Genomic DNA, 20,849 nt, shown 5'->3' with positions numbered 1-20,849 from the left:
TAGTCTTCTATCCACCAATTTTACCGTTGCCAAAGGCAGGAACGAATCAGAACTCATCCACGAGGGCGGAGCTAAAACTAGCCTTTGCCAAGGTTAGCGGACCAGCTAACTCCACCCCTCGACTATCGAGCCATCTAGTGGCACTTATTTGAACTAAAAACAGCCGAGACTTGCTTTAAAACAAAATTGGAACTCATCCACGAGGGCGGAGCTAAAACTAGCCTTTGCCAAGCTTAGCGGGCCAGAATGGGGCCGTTAACTCCACCCCTCGAATATGGGACCATCTAGTGGCACTTATTTGAACTAAAAACAGCCGAGACTCACTTTAAAACTCAATTTTAATCTTCAATGTCTCACCATAGGGAAAAATTTACCAACCAACAAGATCTAAACTTGCTTTAAAGGCTTAAATGAATAAAGTCCATTAACTGTATCTAGTTATCTTTAATGAATTCTTTAAAATTTAATTACCACATGTAATTTGAAATTTACGGTATCTATAAATTATTATTCAAATATAGAAAACTCCACCCCTCAAAAAAGGGTCCACATTTTTTTTTATTATTCACAACAATGAACATTTTTTATATGTTCATTGATAAATGAACCTATGAAAAGATTTTTTTATTAGAAAAATGGTAAGATGACGTATATAAAGTTCCGAGCGATGAAAAAATGACCCGTAAAAAGGAATATTTCTAGAAAAATGTTAACAGTTGTCAACTACAGCTAGATACAAATAGAATATACGGTTTGCGCGCTGACTGTCTTCTGCTTTGAGATTGCTAAACAATTTAACGTTCATAAAATTTAAATTCAAATTCAATCGGAAACTTTAGTAAGAATCTTCCGATACCGCGATCATTTTTAAAAAGCACAGTACATTCCTATCACATTTAAAACAAAGTTCCACTTCTCTTTTAGCGCAACCTGCATGGCCAATCACAAATTGTCTTTAAATTGAGAATGTACCAAGGCCCTAGTTCGAGAAAGGTTTTTTTACGGATTTCTTAGTTTATATTTAAAATAATTAAAAAACTTAGTGACAAGGCTTAACACCCGAATTTGGTTAGAAATCATATTGAATAATTTAGACCAATCAAAGTGCAAGCGATCTGTGATTGGTCCGTATGGAGTCGTGACTGTTAAGCCTTGGAGAAAAAAAATTGGTGACAAGGCTTAGCACCCGAATTTGGTTAGAAATCATATTGAATAATTTAGACCAATCAAAGTGCAAGCGATCTGTGATTGGTCCGTATGGAGTCGTGACTGTTAAGCCTTGGAGAAAAAAATTGGTGACAAGGCTTAACACCCGAATTTGGTTAGAAATCATATTGAATAATTTAGACCAATCAAAGTGCAAGCGATCTGTGATAGGTCCGTCTGAGTCGTGACTGTTAAGCCTTGTCACTGCACAAGTTTTGGAGAGAAAAAAAAATTTGTGACAAGGCTTAACATCCGAATTTGGTTATAAATCATATTGAATAATTTAGACCAATCAAAGAGAAAGCGATCTATGATTGGTCCGTCTGAGTCGTGACTGTTAAGCCTTGTCACTGCACAACTTTTAGTTTTTTGTAGAGAAAAAAATTATGTGGCTGGAATACATGATTGGTTTATAAGGAAAGTTAATGAATAATGAAACATAAAAGAACTAATACCCTGAAGAGGTATTAAAATTTTAAACAATAGCTGCTTAATACTAAGAACTTAATTACTAATACAGTTCAATTCAATTCAATTTAAAACAATTATTCAAAGGAGGTAGAGGAAAATACATAATTCTTATTTTTTGCAGGTCAATTAATGACCAAGTCAAATATTGCCTCAAAATCCCTTACTAAAAAAATATATATATTATATTCCTTAACCACTATCTGGCCAAGGCTTAAATCACAAATTAACTTTGGCACATATCATAAATGTAATTTATTGTGAATTAATTCATTAAACTGGTATATTAAACTGGATATTGATTAATTAGCTACTAATCCTAAAAGGAAATCGATAATGCAAGATACTTCTAACGTCCGAGCTAGGAACATACGAGAGACGAACGAAATTGGGTGGTGCCATCTCTTTTAGCGCTCGCAAACTAGAAGTTAAATGGGGGGTAGGGAAATCCGAATTTTAACATATATCACCTGAAAATAGGGAATCAAATAGATACATTAAGTTGGTTTAATGTAAATATTTTAATAGTTGAAATGAATGAATTCACAGTGTAATTAAAAACAAGTTATCGTTGCTAACAGTAGTACCGTAAAAGTAACAAATAATCCGATACTTCTAATGTCAAGCAATGGCAAGCGTGGTAGTACTTAAAAATAAGTACGCTTTCGATAACCATACCATAAATTTAAAGAAACTTCTCCATTTCCACCTGAAATATTTTTGCAGTTATTTAGTTACGGAAAAGTTTTTATATATTACAATAGATAGTGCAGTTCCTCGAAAAATGGGGCATCAAAAATAGCAATAGTGATGGGGGAGGAACCGCCCCAATAACTGTGGAACGGCTTAGGTCCGGTGGGACGCTAGAAAATGGGGGAGGAATACTCGGAAAAATAGTGGGCGGTCTTTCGCCGGATTCGTCTGATGTAGACCGTCCGCCATTTTTCCGAGTATTCCTCCCCCATTTTCTAGCGTTCCACCGGACCTGAGTCGTTCCACGGTTAGGTGCCAATTTCCCTCAGATTACACCCCCCCCCCTCATCTCTTAATAAAGGGTGGCTTTCAAAACCAGGGAGGGTACAAATTTATATTAGCTTTACTGAGGTGACATCTACCGAAGATTTTTTTAAGCTCTTAATTTTTATAAGTTTTCTTTCACGATTCCATTGCACAATGTCCAGCACATTTACCAGGCGCTCAATTTTGTAAAATAAATTTATAAACTTAATTAATTGCACTTAAATTATACTTATAAACATTTCTTTAAATTAAAAATTAACAATATAAAAATAAATTTGTAAATTCTAAAATAAATTTTCGAGCTTTCCGAAATCTCCTAAAGATGGCGCCTCCATTTTTGAAACCACTCGTAACCTTTATTTTCCCTTTTTCGATTTTCAATACCTTTGACAAGGATGATAGGGGAAGATTCACAATCTAAGGGAAATCGTCACGGTATTACTGTGGAACGACTTGGTCCGGTGGGATGCTATAAAATGGGAAAAGAATACTCGGGAAAAATGGCGGGTGCCCGCCATTTTTCCGTGTATTCTTAAGCCATTTTCTAGCGTCCCACCGAACCTGAGCCGTTCCACAGTTAACGGGCCCTTGGGAACTAGGTACAAGAGTCAACTGCACTAACTATCGTACTACATATGAACCTTGCTTATGGCAAAAAGGAAAAGAGCAGTAGAGGAGTCCGTGAAAAGTAAATTTTTCTTTGGAAACAAAAATTAATTTTATGGAGATCAGTGTTAGCTATAAAATGGGACCAATTAGCCTTATTCCTGATCAGCGCCACCTACCCATAGCGGCGACTATGAGAACTACTGTAATCGGCAAGCCAATCATATGTCGCTAAAATTTAGTGACGTCACTGACGGGCACTCTCGGGGAGTTGGGGTCTTACCAAACATGATGTCACCAGATTTTAAGCGACATCTGGTTGGCTTGCCGTTTTACAGTAGTTCTCAAAGTCGCCGCTATGGGAAGGTGGCGCTGATCAGGAATAAGGCTAATTACCCAAAAATCGGTCCATCAGACATTGAAGTCTTATTATTTCAACACAAAAAACCACAACTGACTTCCTAAGCCTTGCCTTCGTTAGAATCAAAGTTTTCTAGCATAGTGTGAACGAAACTTGTTACAATTGTCTCGATCAATTAGTGGGAAACATTTTAAAGAGTTTTCTGTCTATTGGTCTCATTTTGAAACTTTTCCCGAACTCCACTAGAACCTTGTCACGTGTTAGCCGAAACATTACGTACATTATTGCAACATCATTTCAGCTTCAAAGAGTCTAATGATTTGCTCTCCGCCCGTATTCATCTTGCACTGATCTTGCGGATTCCCAACGGCATTAGTCGATTGCATTACAGGGAAACTAGTGTCCATTTTATCGGATGGTACCATAGACACATCCATTAGCGTATTTCCGGTTTTGTTATTTTTCATTGCACTATCATTCGTTACGTGACCCAAGACCATCGGGGTCACATTCTGCTGGAGAATAGCTGAATGTAGAAAGTTATCTGAGGGTCCACTCAACGGTTGGGATTGTTGAGTGGCATCGAAAATATTGCTACCAGCACCAGCACCAGCACCCAATGCGGGAGGTAGATTCGTGGCTCCCGGTTTGGGTTGAGCAATTCCCGTAACGGGATTAGCTAACAAATTTTGTGGGAACATTGCATCACTTCGCATAAATTGGGGCTCCGGGACGTTCATTACTGGTATCGTTGTCTGTAAATTGTTCTCCAACCCCATGGGAACAACCGTTGAATTATTTATCCCATGCATTGGTTGCGTTTGCCCAAAGACCACGGAATTCAGTATTGGATTAGCAGCAGCGGGTTCAATCCCTTGATTCGATTGTCTTTTAAGCAAACTATTTGGGACGGAGACATCCATATTTTCAATCCCGTTAATAACTTGAAAATTGAGCGGGTTCGGGTTCGGGTTCGGGGGTAGTGAAGAAACTGGCAAAAACGGTTGCAAGGGCGATTGCATCTTTGCCGCCGTGGGCGATTCTACGGGGTGCATTTGAAATGGGGTGTTGAACATGTTAGGTTTAGGGTTTAAACAAGAGTTTCCCGTGGCGCCGCCTACAAAACTCGTGTCCATTTGAGATGGGAAGGCCATAACGTTGGGTCGTACTGGAGTGTTTGGATTAATGAAATTGGGACCGCTGTTATTAGCGTCAACTGCGTTAGGATTCTCTTTACCAAAGAAAAAACTGTCTATTTTGGCTGCTGGTGGAATACTGTCATTAAATAAGGGATTGGCGTTAACCCATGTTGATTTATTAACATCAGACATGATGTTGGGAGTTTTAACCACATTGGTTATTAACTGGTTTTCCTGGAAACGTAAATGTTGCGTTTTACTCGCGTCTTGTTGCAACGATCTAACAACCTCTTTTTCATGCTGGTTTTGTTCAATGGTCAGTTGTTGTTGGAACTCTTTTAATTGCTGGTTCTCTTGCAATCGCTGCAAATCGCTTTCTAACTGCTCTTGCCGTATTTGTTGCAACCCATTTTCTAACTGTTGCTTTTCAGCGGGGCTGAGTTTATTTTCAAAATCTAAACGCATTTGCGTATCAAGTTTTTGTTCAATCATTTGTTCCCGTTGCAAGTTTTGAAGAGCTTGCTGAATTTGAATGTCTCTTTCCAAAACTTGCTGTTGTTGTTGCTGAATTTGAATATCCCTTTCAACCAAAACCTGCTGTTCTTGCAACCTTTGCTGTTCTAGTTGTATTTCAATCTGGCGTCCTAATTCTTCGTTATTGCACTCTTGCGCCAATTGCTGAACTTGCGAATGAAGTACTTGATTCATTTGCTGATGTTGCTGTTGAAAGTTTTGAGCTTGAAAAATCTTTTGTTCCAAATCATTTTGTAAGTTGATTTGTTCTTGTTGTAGATTAATCAACTGTTGTTGCGGACTTAGACCACCGGTCATTTCCAAATTGGACACACCAGCTTCCGGAAAGTTTCTCATTCCTTTCAAATACTTGGCCTGAGGTTCGGAAGACAAAACCTCGTGATTCGGAACATGCGTTAGGAGAGGTAAATCATTTTCCATTTTTAGCTGCTTATCGTGGGTATCAGCGTGATTGGTCATGTTTGGTTCGGGTATGTGACTTGGAACATTCTGACCAAATGGTTCCTCCGGTTTTGCTTGGGACGTAGGATTTACGTTGAGCGTCGGAGGTATTGTCATCATTTGGACAGGTTGCATGGCAACTTGGTTTTCACCATTTACTAAAGAAAGAACAGAAAAATTGCAATGATAAGGGGGTGTTGCAATATACAGCCTGTTTTTAAACGGATTAGAACTAGATGGCGTCATATGAGTAAACATTTATCAAACAAATAGTTCAAAGGACAATAAGTAATAGTATCTCCATGAAATTAAATCTAAGAATTCTTGCAGGATTCACAAAACTTATGGAAAACCGATTCCCATACTGTTCCAGGTGCAAGGCCACTTAGTAACTAAAGAATTGGTTATTTCTACGTGTGGTTAGGTAACTAGACCTAACTTTGCGATGGTGTTCTGTCTGTGTCTGTGTGTGTGTGTGTCTGTGTCTGTGTGTGTGTGTGTCTGTGTCTGTGGGTGTGTGTCTGTGTGTGTGGGTGTGTGTCTGTGTGTGTGGGTGTGTGTCTGTGTGTGTCTATCTGTCTGTGTCTGTGTGTGTCTGTCTGTGTCTGCGTCTGTGTCTGTGGTCCGGGGTACACGAAAAACAAGCGTGGATAGAAACCGATTAAGGCAAGATCCCCTTCCCCCTTAAAGCTCGTAATGTGAAAGAAATTGCGAAAGAAAGTACATTAGTGCTATGGTATCAGATCACAGCAGTTTTCCCGACTTAGGATGGACGTAAAACAAGTTTTCGGGAGCCTTTTTAAGAAAAGATCCGCTTCAAGTATTGGGAAAGAAACACCATTGGCATTGTCAAAGAATTAACCCAGTTATATTGCGGCAACCCTAAAGTTTAGGTTTAATTTGATGGACAGCTGTATCGAAGCCGAATTATCAGAAAACGTTTAAAATCGAAATATTTTCTCTAAACTCCAGTATTCCAGCTCTAGAAAGTATTGGGAAATGAACAACATTGGCATCATCAAAGAATTCACCCGGTTATTTTGCGGCAACCCTAAAGTTTAAGTTTAATTTGACGGACAGCTGTATCGAAGCCGAATTATCAGAAAACATTTAAAATCGAAATAATTTCTCTAAACTCCGGTATTCCAGCTCTTGGAAGTATTGGGGAAAATACCATTGGTATCGTCAAAGAATTAACCCTGTTATATTACGACAACCCTAAAGTTTAAGTTTAATTTGATGGACAGCTGTATCGAAGCCGAATTATCAGAAAACGTTTGAAATCGAAATATTTTCTCTAAACTCCGGTTTTCGGAGTTAGCGAGGGGGATAGAGAATGCGGGAACGGTGTCTTTTGAGTCGACAAGACTTAGATTTTCACTAATGAGGACCTTAACTAATTGGAACCACTACAAGGTAACTTTCCTCCTGAAATCTGGGTTTAGCTTGGCGAGGACTAGTGGGTGGGGTTTATAAGTGCACTTATAAATCCCGCCCACAAATGCCTTCTGCCTTCGCCAAAGCATTACTGGAGTTCTTGAGGAAAGTCACCTTGTAGGGGATCCACTAGACCCGCACTTTGATTCAACTAATTGGAATTTAACTTACTGTTTGTTGTAGAAGTATTTGCAATTTGATTGAGAATGAGTTGTTCATGTTTGGTCACGAGAGCGGCTTGCAAGGACGCAGCGGGAGCAATGGCAGGCAATACAGGATTATGGCCATTTGGAACAGTCGTTGTAGGCACTAAAAGTAGAACCGACGGTTGTCCTGCTTCATTGGTACTCGTCCGAATAACTTTAGTACCAGCTGGGATGAGTTTCAGGTCTTCGGCATTGTAGGGGATAGCGGCCGCGTCTAGTTTCGCTTTTTGAACTTCAATGATTGATGGTACGGTATCGTCCGAGCCTTCTGAAAATGGAAATTGGTTTATTTTCTAAAGAAAATAGTTCAGTTGTAAGGTCTTTGCTGTAGACCTTTGTTAAACCGAAAGGGCATAGACTGATACGGAAAGGAGGGTCGAAGATGGTCGTTGCGACGTTTCGCTAATTCCCACCGACTTTCTGCTCTCCTGGCTCTACGATAAACCCTTAATTGTTTCACTCTTCCTAAGTGAAAGATCATATCTAAGTGTAGTTGCACTAAAATTGACCATACATGGTCCGGCATCGTCTGCTTTATCTAATGCCTATAGGGACTCGGCAATTCGGGCTTAACTCCGCCCCCAGCGCCATTATGGTATGTTTTTTAACAGAATAAAAGCTATATAAGCCCCTCCTCCTGGTATGTTTTTTAGCACTAGAGAGTAATTTCGGTTGAGAGGGGGAGTGAACTGTGTATCCCCTACGTTAGGGGCAACTTTGTACTAGAGAATACTATTTGCCCCCGGAAGGGGGAGGGGGGATATCACTAAGGTAAGAGATAGAGGGTTATGACGTTGCCGTATATGGGGAAGAAATTACTCTAGTGGAAGGTAGCCTGACGTTGCATGACGTAGTACTGCCAAGTCCCTATTGTCACAATTAACCTAAAATACTCTAGGTTTAGCCATAAGTTTATAAGATATGTTCAATAAGTTTGTCACTGGTTACTGAGAGCTTGTCACGAAGTGACGTAGGATAGATTCGAGGTAAAGCGACCCCTGATGAGGCGCTGTCAAAGGCTTAATAATACAGACTAAATAGTAAGATGGACTGCAAAATTAACCGAGGGTAGTTAATTCTCGCTTATCGTTCTCGAACTAGCTATCAGTAAGCCTCTAATATGCTGTTTTGAAAAGATAGAAAAATCTATAATAATATTCTAGACTCGGCCCATTCTCCCTTAAGCTGGGTCTATTTAACGTAAGAAATAAATAGATATGATTCATAGGATGTTCATCAAATTCAATATAAGTGATTTTATCCGTAACCCAAGTAAATTATACTTACGTGGAACTATATTATTTCCAGAAATCAAAATTGGAACTAAAATACATACAGACACTCTTATTGTTACTTCAACGGTAATAAAAAACGACACCTGGAAGCTAATTAGGAGCTACGGACCCAATTCCTTAAAGGAAAAGTTCAGGTGACGTAACATTATACCTTAAAAGAACGGCCTTTTCTAAATATAAACAAATTAATGATCTCTTATTACAAAATAATTAGCACTTAATTAGTTTTAAAAACGAAGACTTCTGTGCCACCATTGGTTTAGTGGGATCTGCTAAATCGAGCCTCTTATGCGCGTGATCGAGTGGGCTATGCTCTACCCTACCCATTCCTCTCTTAGACAAATTAAATGCTAATTATTATGCAATAAGAGATAATTTTTTTAAATATTTTCCCGTTTATATTTAGAAAAAGGCTGTTCTTTTAAGGTATAATGTTATGTTACCTGAACTTTTCCTTTAAGTTCCCAGGTGTCCTTAAAAATATACAAAAAAGGTGTTGATTAACTTACCCTTTGAATTTAAAGGATGAAAAACAAGGTACTGAATATTGCTATTTTTATCGGAGCAAGAGACGTAGAATTGAATCTTCACAGGAATTTGCAATTTCTCGGGATGTTTCAAAGAAGGGATTTGACAGATCAAATGGTTCTACAACGAAAATCAATGATCATTTAAAACTTAAGGGAACAAGTGGAGTCTACCGGACACTTTTTTAAACGGAAAATAAAGTCGATATTCGTGCACAGGACCCCCCAAAACAGCTAGATACAACAATGCCCTAAAAATTATTTTTACAAAAAAAAATAAAAAACAAAAAAAACCCCAAAAAAAAAAAAACCAAAAAAAACATTTTTTCAACCAGCACGATCTTAACTTAACCTGAACGTAACACCAGAAGTATATAATACTTCTCTTCGAGAGAAGTGTACTACACAAAGTGGGTACTGTAATTGTAACATGATTCTTCCCAACATCATTTTACATTTTCTTCCCAACATCATTTTACATTTGGAGAGAGGCTACTAAACCGAATCACATACGCGATAAATAGTTCCCTCATCATTACTCTATTAGCGCTGCTTAACTATTTGCCAAGGCGCATGCGCTTGTGTGTTTTTGTCCCAGCCGCGTCAAGACAATCAAGGTTTATGGGTTGATTGCTGGGGATTTAGTAAATACGAAACAGTTATAGAATTCACCCTAGCACGGTGCGATGCCCATCTGAAGTTTGATGAGTGGGAGAGCAAACAAAAATGGTGCCATGAGCCCGGGAAGAATCATGTTACATAACTAAAGCATTAAGAGGATACAGAGTGTCATCCTTCTTTTGTTATCCCCTTCTGGTGAAACCCATACTCTTGTATATCGAATTTCATAAATCCCTTTAAAGGGATGTGCACTAACTCTTAAGGTCTTGATAATTTTTTACTAAACAAAACCTTTTTTGACAATTTGAGAGTGCGAAATACGAATATCGACTTTATTCCCAGCTTAAAAAGTGCTTGGTAAACTGCACTTATACCCTTTTGATGAATCACAATTCATGTACGAGCATGTTACACCAAATATTACACTACTATTACTGGTTCGAGTCTTTCGCACACTAAAAAACACTACTACTACTTGCAGGATTACTTTCAAGTATATTTTGGATGTATTTTATTTGTCTAAGAAAACTACCGGAGTTAAAAAACTGTGCAACAATTAGTATTGTTTAGCTTGTATAAAAATATTTGGTAATAGAGGTCTGGAAAGCTGTTGAAATCGTTTGGGTAAAGGTTACAGTAACAGACAGCATATAATGGTAGTAAAACAAGGCTTAACCACGCTAAACAGCTAACACGCTGATGCTTATGAACTTAGTATTCGCATTTCAATACCATTTAACAAGATGCCCCAAACTCGAAATATTTTTGACAAAGGCCTATTATTCGGAACAAATTTTCTGCAGCTAGTAAGGGGGAAAACTCATCTTATCACCCATGCCAAGGCTTATCGCGCGATAATTAACTGACGACCGAGTTCAAAATGATGCTCAGAAGCAGACGACGCCCCATTTTGACCCAGATAAGCCTTGGCACACGCATTGGGAATACGGTGCACGGGTTTATATTAAATTCGCTTAACAGCCATGCTATATAAAGACAGGCATGCCGTTTATCAGTGATGCATCATTTGCAGTACACTAATCTAAGATTTCATGCTGAAATTTCATTTTTTTGTTGGATAACTTTAGCTTAAATGAATGAATGTTTTAGGACAATGCTCGCAAAATAGTGTGAAAATAGTTAGTGAAAATAAACCATGTGCTTATTAGAATCAAGAAAGAATGAAAGAAAGAAGGAAAAGAAAACTTACAGCATGCAAGTAATCTTTCTCTGGGATCACAATTTCCATCCAATGTAAAACTCCTTCCTTCGCATCTGTTGGGCAAACATTAGTTGTATAATATAAAATAATATGAAGAACGTAGATAAAAGATGCGCGTAATAAATATTCGACGCTCTACAGGATATAAAACTCCCTATACTTAGGAGTACACCAGTCGATACTAGCGCCACCTGTTAGTAATTGCGTGAAAAATAAAATACTGCACTAAATAACAAGATGGCCCCGGCCATATTACAGTTTTTTCTCGAAAAAAAAAATAGATCACACCAAAAAATGGGGAAGAATGAATGGGAGAATGGCGCCCAGCCGCAATGAGAAGGAACAATAGTTTTTCAGCTCTAAAGAGCGCAAAACTAAAAAAGAAACCTCCATATTACAGTTTTGTTCGAAAACAAAATAGATCACACCAAAAAATGGGGAAGAATGAATGGGAGAAAGGCGCCCAGCCGCAATGAGAAGGAACAATAGTTTTTCAGCTCTAAAGAGCGCAAAACTAAAAAAGAAATTCCATTGTTTTGCTTTAACTTTTTCACATAAGGCTTTCCAGGTGGCGCTAGAATCGACTAGCCTACTTTTAAACTGAAAAAATTCGCAATATTTTACGTAAAAAACCAATTAAACCAACCCATAATATCTCCTTTAAAGGCGCTAGCGATCTTATCCTCAGTCATATCCTTTTTGCCTGGCATAATTTGTGGTGCTCCTATAATGAACAAAAGTTGTTATAAATGATCGGAGCTGGAATTATTAAATCATAATTCCGCATTAATTACCGAAATTTTGAAAAACAACTAAAGCTTCCTTAGAGAAATTCTTGCCTATCAAAAATAACTCGGAATTTCCATTACAAAGGCATTCGGAGACTGACTGCCGACAAATTTCAGGTCCCGCACTTTGTTGAGCTAAAACAATAAAATCAGGAGTTAGTGACTATAACATCCATCCAATATCCTGAGTGAAGTAAAAATACTAAGCAGCAATTTTTAAACTATCTCAGTTAGTTCAATAGCTACGAGCACAACGCCCTCTATGATACTTTTCGTGTATGTAGCAAGAAGCCTGATTAGGGCGGTAGTCTGGGAAATAATATTTATTTTTTTTAAAGTAGTCCTTGGGTCCAGTTACCCCCTAGTGTCCGAAATAATAAACTGGTCCCCGCCTTTGCTCTCCTACAGAGGACCAGTAACCCCCACTTCTTGAATTTAAAAACTAGTCCAAGCAATTGATAAACTGATTTTGGACTAGAGGAAGTGTACACCAATGATAGTCTTTGGGTCACGTGTTCACTGCCATCTAGGATCGCCCTTGTTATACAATTAGCCTCTTTGTCACCTTATAAAAAATGGAATCATCGAGAAAAAATGGACTCGTCCAGCCCTAAACGGGTAATTTTAGGCCTTGGACAAGGACTCGGGTACCCATCCGAGTCCAAAAAAATGAGTGAGTCCACCCGCAAAGCCCTGACTATTTTTCAGACTGTTGGGTGTTGCTAGCCCCACGGAACTACCAAAACTTGTTGGTGTATTCTGTTGTCGGATCAATGTAGATGTCTTCCGCGTCCGAGGTTTATTACCCCGCCCTTTCGTGTAATTTCTAATGTGATACTTACTGCAATTTATTAGTTCCGACATCGTTTGTAGGACTATGGATTTTCCAGTTTTCACAGATTCATTCCCTGAAGTTTCGGGAATAATAACCCTAAAGACCATTCTGCAAGTTGGGCTCTTCTTTTTGGTCATTGGTTTTGACGGATCGCTTGGGTATTTACTGCTATCCACGCTGCTTTCTTGCAAAGTAACGATACGAGTATCAACATCAACATTTCTCTCTTTCAAAATTCCAACACAATCGATACTAAAAAATAATAAATGGTGATTACAACTAGATAAATAAACCATCGAGAGATTTAATGACAATAATTTTTAATTTTAAACTTTAATCTATATTTTTCCCTGATACGAATGCCAAGGCTTAACGAGCGATTTTTAACAGGGTCAAAATGATACGTCGTCTGTTTCAGAGTCGAAAAACAATACTTTCGACTATGAAGCAGACGATGCATCATTTAGACGCAGATTTGTCAGTTAAAAACTGCGCGTTAAGCCTTGGCACACGCATAGGGAATAAGGTGGATTGATTTCCCTGATACGTGTGCCAAGGCTTAACGCGCGATTTTTAACGGGGTCAAAATGATTCATCGTCTGTTTCAGAGTCCAAAAACTTCAATATTTTCATTTCAACTATGAAGCAAACCACGAATGCATTTTGACGCTGATTTATCAGTTAAAAATCGCGCGTTAAGCCTTGGCACACGCACCAAGAATAAGGTCTATCGATTCTCGCAGTAATTTTAAGACATACCTAAAAGTCATATCCTTCTGAGCTGGCACTGACATCTCGATTACAGTTGTACCTTCAATGATTCTCTGATAACATGGCGGCGAATTTTTGTTCGTTACTTTACTGGCTTGATAGTAAATATGGGGGTATGGTTCCTTCCCATCTGATCCAATGTAAACTTGCAGCAATACAGGGTCTTCCCCAGAATATCCAAAAAGCTAAAAATAAAATACAATATAAATCTCGGCTTCGATCTGGCATCTTTATATTCCCGTTATGTTTAAAATTTAAAGGCCGACCGCAGCGCCATCTATCAGACGGGAGTTTTGAAATTTGGAACTTCATTAAGTGTAGGCATTGAAATAGGAATAAAACATTTTAAAGTGGCTTAACCATATCATGAAATAATTGCTTAGGTATGTTTCTTTAGCCTCAATGTTAAAAAATCGGGAATTAATTATTTAGGGGCCGACAGCAGCGCCATCTAACAGAGGGGATTTTCGAAATTATACTATAAATGCAAATGTAAAGTGAAGGCACTGAAATTTATACGTGACAACACAAGTACATAAGATATGTTCCGTAGGTTTGTCACTGGTTACTTAGAGCTTGTCATAAAGTGACGTAGGTCATAGATTCTCGTAAAGCGACGCCTAGTGAGTCGCTGTCAAAGGCTTATTACTGACAAAATAGGAAGATGGACTGCATAACCGATAATAAAAATTGATCGAATGCCGATTTGAAGCGTATTAAGAAATAGACATCTATGTAACAGGTTCATAAGACGAGTTCCATAATTTTATCACTGGTTACAAACTGGAGCTTGTCATGAAGTGACGCGGGTCATAGATTTTCGTAAAGCGGCGCCTGGTAAGGAAAATGGAAGTCTGAGTTCCATAAGTTTATCACTGGTTACAAACTGGAGCTTGTCATGAAGTAACCAACGTAGGTCAGAGATTCAAGGTAAAGCGACGCCTGGTGAGGCGCTGTCAAAGGCTTAGTAAGTACAGAATAAATAGGAAGATGAAGTCCTGCAAAATTAACCACCGAGTGAAGCCAATCAATTCTCGCCTGTCGTTCTCGAACTAGCTCGAGCTGTAAGTTCCTCAGTAGCATTACGAAGTATAGATAGCGTCTTACTTATAGAACATATCTCATAAACTTATGCCTCGTGATAATGAAAATTTAAAACTCAATTTCTTTTAAAAAATAAAAGTTACGGATATTTAATCTATTTCCGCGGTTCACTCGAACCAAAGATGTAGAGGCTCTCTAGGTCATTCACTTCAAAAAGAAAAAAATGCTAAGACGCGACAGCATAAATTGTTGGGGGCCTCCCGATAATTTTTGACGACTACACAGAAAAAACAAACAAACAAAAAAAAAACAAAATAAGAATGCCAACTTCGTCTAGCTGATACACAAGAAACTATTTATTTCGTTTAAGAAAGAGGTCAAAGGCCCATCCATTTATGCCTGGCAGCCCGGTGTTTTCAGCTACTTGCAATCAAACCCTCTACACATTTTATCAATTGATCCGATATCGCGTACTTGACTTTACAAGAAAGAAAAAATGTTCAAGTCCACCGAGATACAGCGCGCGAGCTTATAAATTTTAAAAGTACTTAAGTCTATTTGGAAATTAGTGTAAAATACAGCGCTTTTAGCCTTAATATTTTGTTACAAGTACTAGTATCAAAAATGTATTTTTAATTTTATATTAACTGCTTAAGTGGAGGAAGGTTTAGGGTCTAGGGAAGATGCTGTAAACGTGTCAGTGGTCTACCGCGATACCGGGAGCCCAGCGAAAAATTCAAATTCCTTATAGGAATTATAGGATGTTATAGGATAAATAGGACTTTTTTCCGGAAATTATAGGATTTTATAGGATAAAAAATGTGTTTTTATAGGAAAATATAGGACTAAAAATATGTTCATATATAAGTAATACTATTTTGGCTTAAACTACGCAGAATAAATAGGACTTTTTTCCGGGAATTATAGGATGTTATAGAATAAATAGGACTTTTTTTCCGGGAATTTTAAAATGTTATAGAATAAATAGGACTTTTCTTTCCGGGAATTATAGGATGTTATAGTCCATATACACAACACTCAATAAAGTTCAAAAACAACTAAAACTGAAACTTACTTTGAGCGTGGGATAACCATTTCCAGATTTGTCCTTTACGGCTCCTCTACTTCCTTCGGTCAAATAGCGAGCTCTGTGTTGATCTTCGGGCTGGGCGACAATCACCAGTTCGTAAGATTGGTATCTCGAGGGATAATTGTTATATAACGAAAAATCCCCATTGAAGTTTGTTGCGAAAGATCCATCGCAGGTTACGGAGCTCGAATCTTCCGAGACTAGTCGAAGCTCGGACTTCAAATCACCAATCGTCATACTATCCAAATCTGATTTTTTAGACGCACTCCTGCAAACGACAATGCACCAACTTTCGTGTTAATCTTATTGTGGACTCCATAAGGCATTTAAAAAGCGAGTCCCTGCCTGCTGTGGTTTAATTTAAATACAGGGATCATACAACTTTTGGAAAACAAATTTCCCAGAGATTTCCAGGTTTTTTCCCATATACTTCCCTGAATTTTCCAGGTTTCTCCCGTATATGGAGTACCCTATGGAGCAAATTTTTACGAAGGAGGGGGGGGGGGCAAATAGGACTATAACATAATCAAAGGGCATCCCCGTATCTCTAGTAGAACGAGAGTTATGAGCCTCCAAAGTATAGTGTAATGTTAATCCTATGGAGGGACTGTTCACGAACATTTTGCTTAATTACTCGGCCCCGGTTTGACGCAAATTTCCCTGATTTCCCTGAATCTTACTAAAAATTATAAATTTCCCTGCGTTTTTGTCAACTATTTATTTCCCTGATTTTTTCCAGGTTTTCCCTGTTTTCCAGGTTTGTATGAACCCTGTAAATAAATGCCACTAGATGCTCCCAAAGTCGAAAGGGTTAAGGGCCTGCTAAATTAGCAAGGCCAGTTTTAGCACCGCCCTCATGGACCAGTCCCTACAGAGAGCTTTCAGTTTGAGGAGGAGCTGAGTCTCGTGACATAATTTACGCAGCCATATTGGTGGGTTTAAACTGCAGGAATGAAGCTGAGACCACCCCCAATATGGCTACCAGACTTGTGAGGGTGTGACGTATTACTATCTGGATTCCCGACTTGGCCACGCAAAATTTTGTGTATAAGATTTGCCAGTGTGTTAGGGGCGCCACATCAGGCGACATTTGCTTTAAAATGGGCACTAACTAGATTGGGCTTTGGTTTTCCATTGCAACTAGATCAGGTCCTCCGAGCAAGAGCGATGACGTAACAAGAAAATACGGAGCTATCTCGGGAAACCCCAATGGAAACCGCTAATAGATGACCCGATTTGAATAACATTAGGCCCACATGAGATTCAAGAAAACTGAAGGCAGCGTTTTAAAGGGGCTGTAAAGAAGGCATCGGCGGGTGGGTAAAAATTATTTGAAATACGTCACAGACATCACGTGATACCAAGAAACAAAGGCTCCTCATGGAGTGGAACCGGACATCTAGTCCTTGTTTCTCGCGAGATTGCAGCGCAAATTACATGAAGTGGTAGTTTTCAAAATAAAACGAACTAAGCTTCTTTGGACCACGCCCCTCGTCGGTCACGTGCCTCTGACGTATTTCAAATAATTTTTACCCACCCGCCGATGCCTTCTTTACAGCCCCTTTAAAAGCTGTCTGGAGGGCAATAAATGCAAATTGCAAGAAGATTTACAGCTATAGAGGATCGAAAAGTGTTTTGAAGGCAACGCTCAAAGACTTCCGAGAGCGCCTTTGGATTGCTTGAAAGCAGCGAGCGAAAAACTCAGCGAATGCCAAAGATTTTATACATTGTCATATTCGGATCACGAAGAACTTCTACCGACTTACCATAGAACCTTTATAACCCTCCTCCCCCTAAATGCAATATTGCTAGCAAATAAATAAAGAAAAAAATCTAAGAATAATTACCTTAAAAGCGCTTTAAGAATATTCTGAACTTGCGATAGATTATCGGCGGAAGTAAGCGTCTTCTCATCAGAGTGTCCGAGCCTATGATCGGAAGTTTCTTCGTCATTCATGAAAGTGGAAGTAATGGCGCAAGACGTATTCGACGACGAAGGCATATTGCTATTTTCACTCATGGTAGAATGCGGCACTCGCAACTTGCTAATCCTATTCCTTGGCGGCGGTTGAGACAATCCCGAAGCTTCATCGAGAGACGTCAAGGCGGTATTCGACGAGTCGCAAATGCTGAGACGAGTCCTCTGATCATCCAATCCACTATCGTTACTTCCGCTACTCGAATCGGACTGCGGCTGACCACCGAGTGTCATTTTCCCCTCTAAAGAAACGAAAGAGTTAAAATTCCCGGGATCTTCGGATTACACGCAGAGACAAATGCGCAATAGACCTTTCTGTAAACTCGAAGTAGAAGTAATAAAACTTGAATGTGTGGCAAGCATGCAGTCATAGTTGCCAGCTTGCCCTTTATATCCACAGATATATTGATAGATACGTTAATACACCCCAGTTTCTCCGACCGATTAACAGGCTATGGCCAAATTAACAAGTTTTACGAAAACAAATTATTACAGAATTTTGGTGTAATTGCAGCACATGCCATAAAATTTTGAATAATATAAATCAAAGTCCTGACTGACTGACTGACTGACTGATAATCAGCGTACGCCCAGCCCAACCCGCTTGCCTTAAAAGGCTTAAAATTTGCAGGAACGTTACTTATAAGTAGTAGGCGCGTACTAAGAAAGATTTCCCTCCAATCCACCGCCATCTTTTAAAATGGCGCCCAGAAATGTAAAAAAATCTTCTCTATGCAACAAAGTCCGCGTGTTTCAACCGATTTCACAAATATTTAGTACACCGGTTTCCTTTAACCTATAGACGGGCTGAATGGTCTTTTGGGTTCGATTTGTTGCCATCTTTTTAAATGGCGGCCAAAAACTTAAAAACCCTTCTTTATGGAATAATGTCCGCGTGAAAAGTAATAAAAAATGTCGCGACGGGCTGACGGGCAACTCCGAGTGCCTTCGCTCCTAGGGTGCTTCAAAAATATTAGTCATCAGTAAAATCTACCCATTCTTTACATCATTTTGATGGAAGTTCGTATTACACGCGAGCGACGTCGCGGGTAACAGATAGTACTATATAAACTTATATGACGGTAATAATTTAGGACTCATAGTAATTTTAAAGTAACAACTAAAAATGATAATGATAAATACAACGTGCCTACATTCTAAAAATTAATATTAGCCAATATAATAAATATACATACGGCCTGGGCTTTACATTCCTTTTGTTAAAAATCAATTGATTTTCTATTAGGGCTATGATATCAATATATAAACTTCCGAGAACAAATTCCAGTGTATGCATTTTAAAGCTATACTAAAGAATATCTCACTAAAACTATCAACTGTTTAAATGTTAAAATCTGCTTTACCACTTAATGTTTTATCCTAAACTTACACTTCAAAAATAAACTTAACACTATCGTTGAAGGGATAAAGTATCGTGAGAAAAGTTATTAATCTAAAATATGCATAAAATCACTATCAAAAACAAGACTTTTTTATTCAAAATAAAAGTAGCCAAAAGCCAGCTTTTAAAATTCGAAATTTCTAGAATTAATCCATTGCCCCTTTATCTACCAAAGCCCGTTTTTTAGTTTTTCAATGTTATCCGATAGAGGCGCCGTTTCAGTTTCTTTGTTCTCAATTTATTGCAAAATACTAACAGCGCCATCTAGGTTAAAAGTTCTGCAATCCCAAACTTATAAAAATAGCAATAAGCATGGGCCCGGATACAACATTAAAGGGACTCCAAAGAAGGCCGCGGCGGGTGCGTAAAAATTATTTGAAATACATCAGAGGTACGTGCTCGAGGAAAGAAGTGGTTCAGAGTGGGAAATAAGGCGGTGGCACAGGGCAAATGACCTGTTTAAAAATTGCCTGGACCAGTTTAAAAATTAAATCGGAGGGTGGGAGGGGGGTCAGTGGTCCACGGGACCACTAAGAAAATTCAAGGGTAACCAGAGTTCAGACATTAACTCAAATATTTTAATTATCCACTTCTTTAGTTTAGCAGACGACGTGCCCTGGTCAATGGTCATGGACCAGTTTATTTATTACAGGACAGGGGGGCCTAATGTCCAGTTTAAAAAAATCCTTATTTCCCACCGTGACGTGGGTGGTTCATACTAAGAAACAACAACTAAGCGTCCAGTACCGCGTCATGCGCAGTCTATTGATCTTGGCGTCGCGTAGTGCCTGTGACGTATTTCAAATAATTTTATCCAACCGCCTATGCCTTCTTTGGAGTCCCTTTGCTTGTGACCGCAATAAATTTAAAATGTTATCACCGTTAAAAAATGTTCTTAGACTAAGAACACAGTTTACTGTATGAAAATCATATGAACACAACTCCTAGCTCTGTCACATTTTCATGATAACATATTTTCTATCAGCGCATTAATGCGCTACAAATCGCTTTATTCACCTAAACCTTTCAATAACATCATCTAACCTATCCTAGGCCCCAATGACGCGGCGCGTTAACAAACAGGGAGCTAACAATTCTGACCCTGAAACGTCACACCCTTCTATCTCTTACTGGAGTTTCATTCCCCCCTAACGGTTGGAAACAGTATTCTACACGCAAAACTGCGTGGCGTCAGACTATCTCTTCCCCGTAGCCAGTTGTTGTTAGGCTCCCTATTACTTTTAAAGGGCGCCAAACAATCTACTATAGCAGACGATAAAAACTACAGCATCTCATAGAGTTCACTATCCCCTAAAGATATAGAAAACGTTTGAGATAACTTTCAAAAATAACCAAGTATTTAAACAAAAGTGGATAATTTGGTCTCTTACTTCGACATTTTATTAAAGCTGCGTAGTCTCTTAAGAGCCTTTAAACCGAGTCTTAATTTTTTTTAAAAAACCTTAACTGACCCCGTAGGTTTGGTCTTATCAACTATAGCTTCTCTTAAATTAGTCCTTCTACATAGATATGTTTATGCTGATAAATATTTGGGTCGTTTTAGAATTTGACCCTCGATATGCTAGGGTTTGAGGAATGCCATGTTTAATCCAAGGTCTCGATGACGCACTACCTAAATGAGTCACCGTTTTAAAAAGGACTATCTTATCTTAATCTAAAATGGAATGAGAAGCTTAATTCGTTGTATAACAGAAGATAGAATTAACTTCTGTGAATTCAAAAATATCAAGCTTTTAATTCTCCCTCAGATTTCTAGTTATTTGGCAAAATCATGAATTTATTCATTAACATGAATATATATCTGCATTGACAAGTTAAACTACATATTCAGGGATGG

At 38.6% G+C, this 20,849-nt stretch overlaps 1 protein-coding gene and 1 long non-coding RNA gene across 9 annotated transcripts in view; one reads left to right on the top strand and one right to left on the bottom strand.

Annotated features, from left to right (window-relative positions):
• Nucleotides 1-18: 18 nt before the first annotated feature.
• On the top strand, nt 19-1,573 carry LOC149678539 (uncharacterized). The gene is made up of 2 exons (XR_016366088.1): nt 19-1,124; nt 1,378-1,573. It is a non-coding gene; the product is annotated as an uncharacterized LOC149678539 (long non-coding RNA).
• The window catches only part of NFAT (nuclear factor of activated T cells 3), a 33,374-nt gene continuing 12,949 nt past the window's right edge, over nt 425-20,849 (bottom strand). For 2 of the 8 annotated variants that reach the window (XM_089836467.1, XM_089836469.1), the window contains exons 4-16: nt 17,901-18,041; nt 17,459-17,831; nt 15,597-15,879; nt 13,466-13,662; nt 12,714-12,958; nt 11,878-12,006; nt 11,730-11,807; nt 11,072-11,136; nt 9,223-9,361; nt 8,706-8,741; nt 7,384-7,686; nt 3,942-5,933; nt 425-2,383 (exon numbers count right to left, since the gene is read on the bottom strand). In XM_089836467.1, the coding sequence (XP_089692593.1) occupies nt 3,943-5,933; nt 7,384-7,686; nt 8,706-8,741; nt 9,223-9,361; nt 11,072-11,136; nt 11,730-11,807; nt 11,878-12,006; nt 12,714-12,958; nt 13,466-13,662; nt 15,597-15,879; nt 17,459-17,831; nt 17,901-17,952 (3,891 nt within the window). In that variant the 5' untranslated portion in view covers nt 17,953-18,041 and the 3' untranslated portion in view covers nt 425-2,383; nt 3,942. Of the gene's footprint in view, nt 2,384-3,941; nt 5,934-7,383; nt 7,687-8,705; nt 8,742-9,222; nt 9,362-11,071; nt 11,137-11,729; nt 11,808-11,877; nt 12,007-12,713; nt 12,959-13,465; nt 13,663-15,596; nt 15,880-17,458; nt 17,832-17,900; nt 18,042-18,785; nt 19,059-20,849 lie in introns of those variants that run through there. The other 6 variants (XM_089836470.1, XM_089836471.1, XM_089836475.1 and 3 more) reach the window with 6 other exon arrangements.

The sequence above is a fragment of the Phalangium opilio genome, unplaced genomic scaffold (genome assembly GCF_054372755.1).
Source record: "Phalangium opilio isolate 3A_F unplaced genomic scaffold, DU_Popi_V2 ptg000042l_1, whole genome shotgun sequence".
NCBI classification, from domain to species: domain Eukaryota; kingdom Metazoa; phylum Arthropoda; class Arachnida; order Opiliones; family Phalangiidae; genus Phalangium; species Phalangium opilio.
The sequence above is the reverse complement of the archived record's forward strand: the minus strand, read 5'-3'. Positions and strand labels throughout refer to the sequence as shown.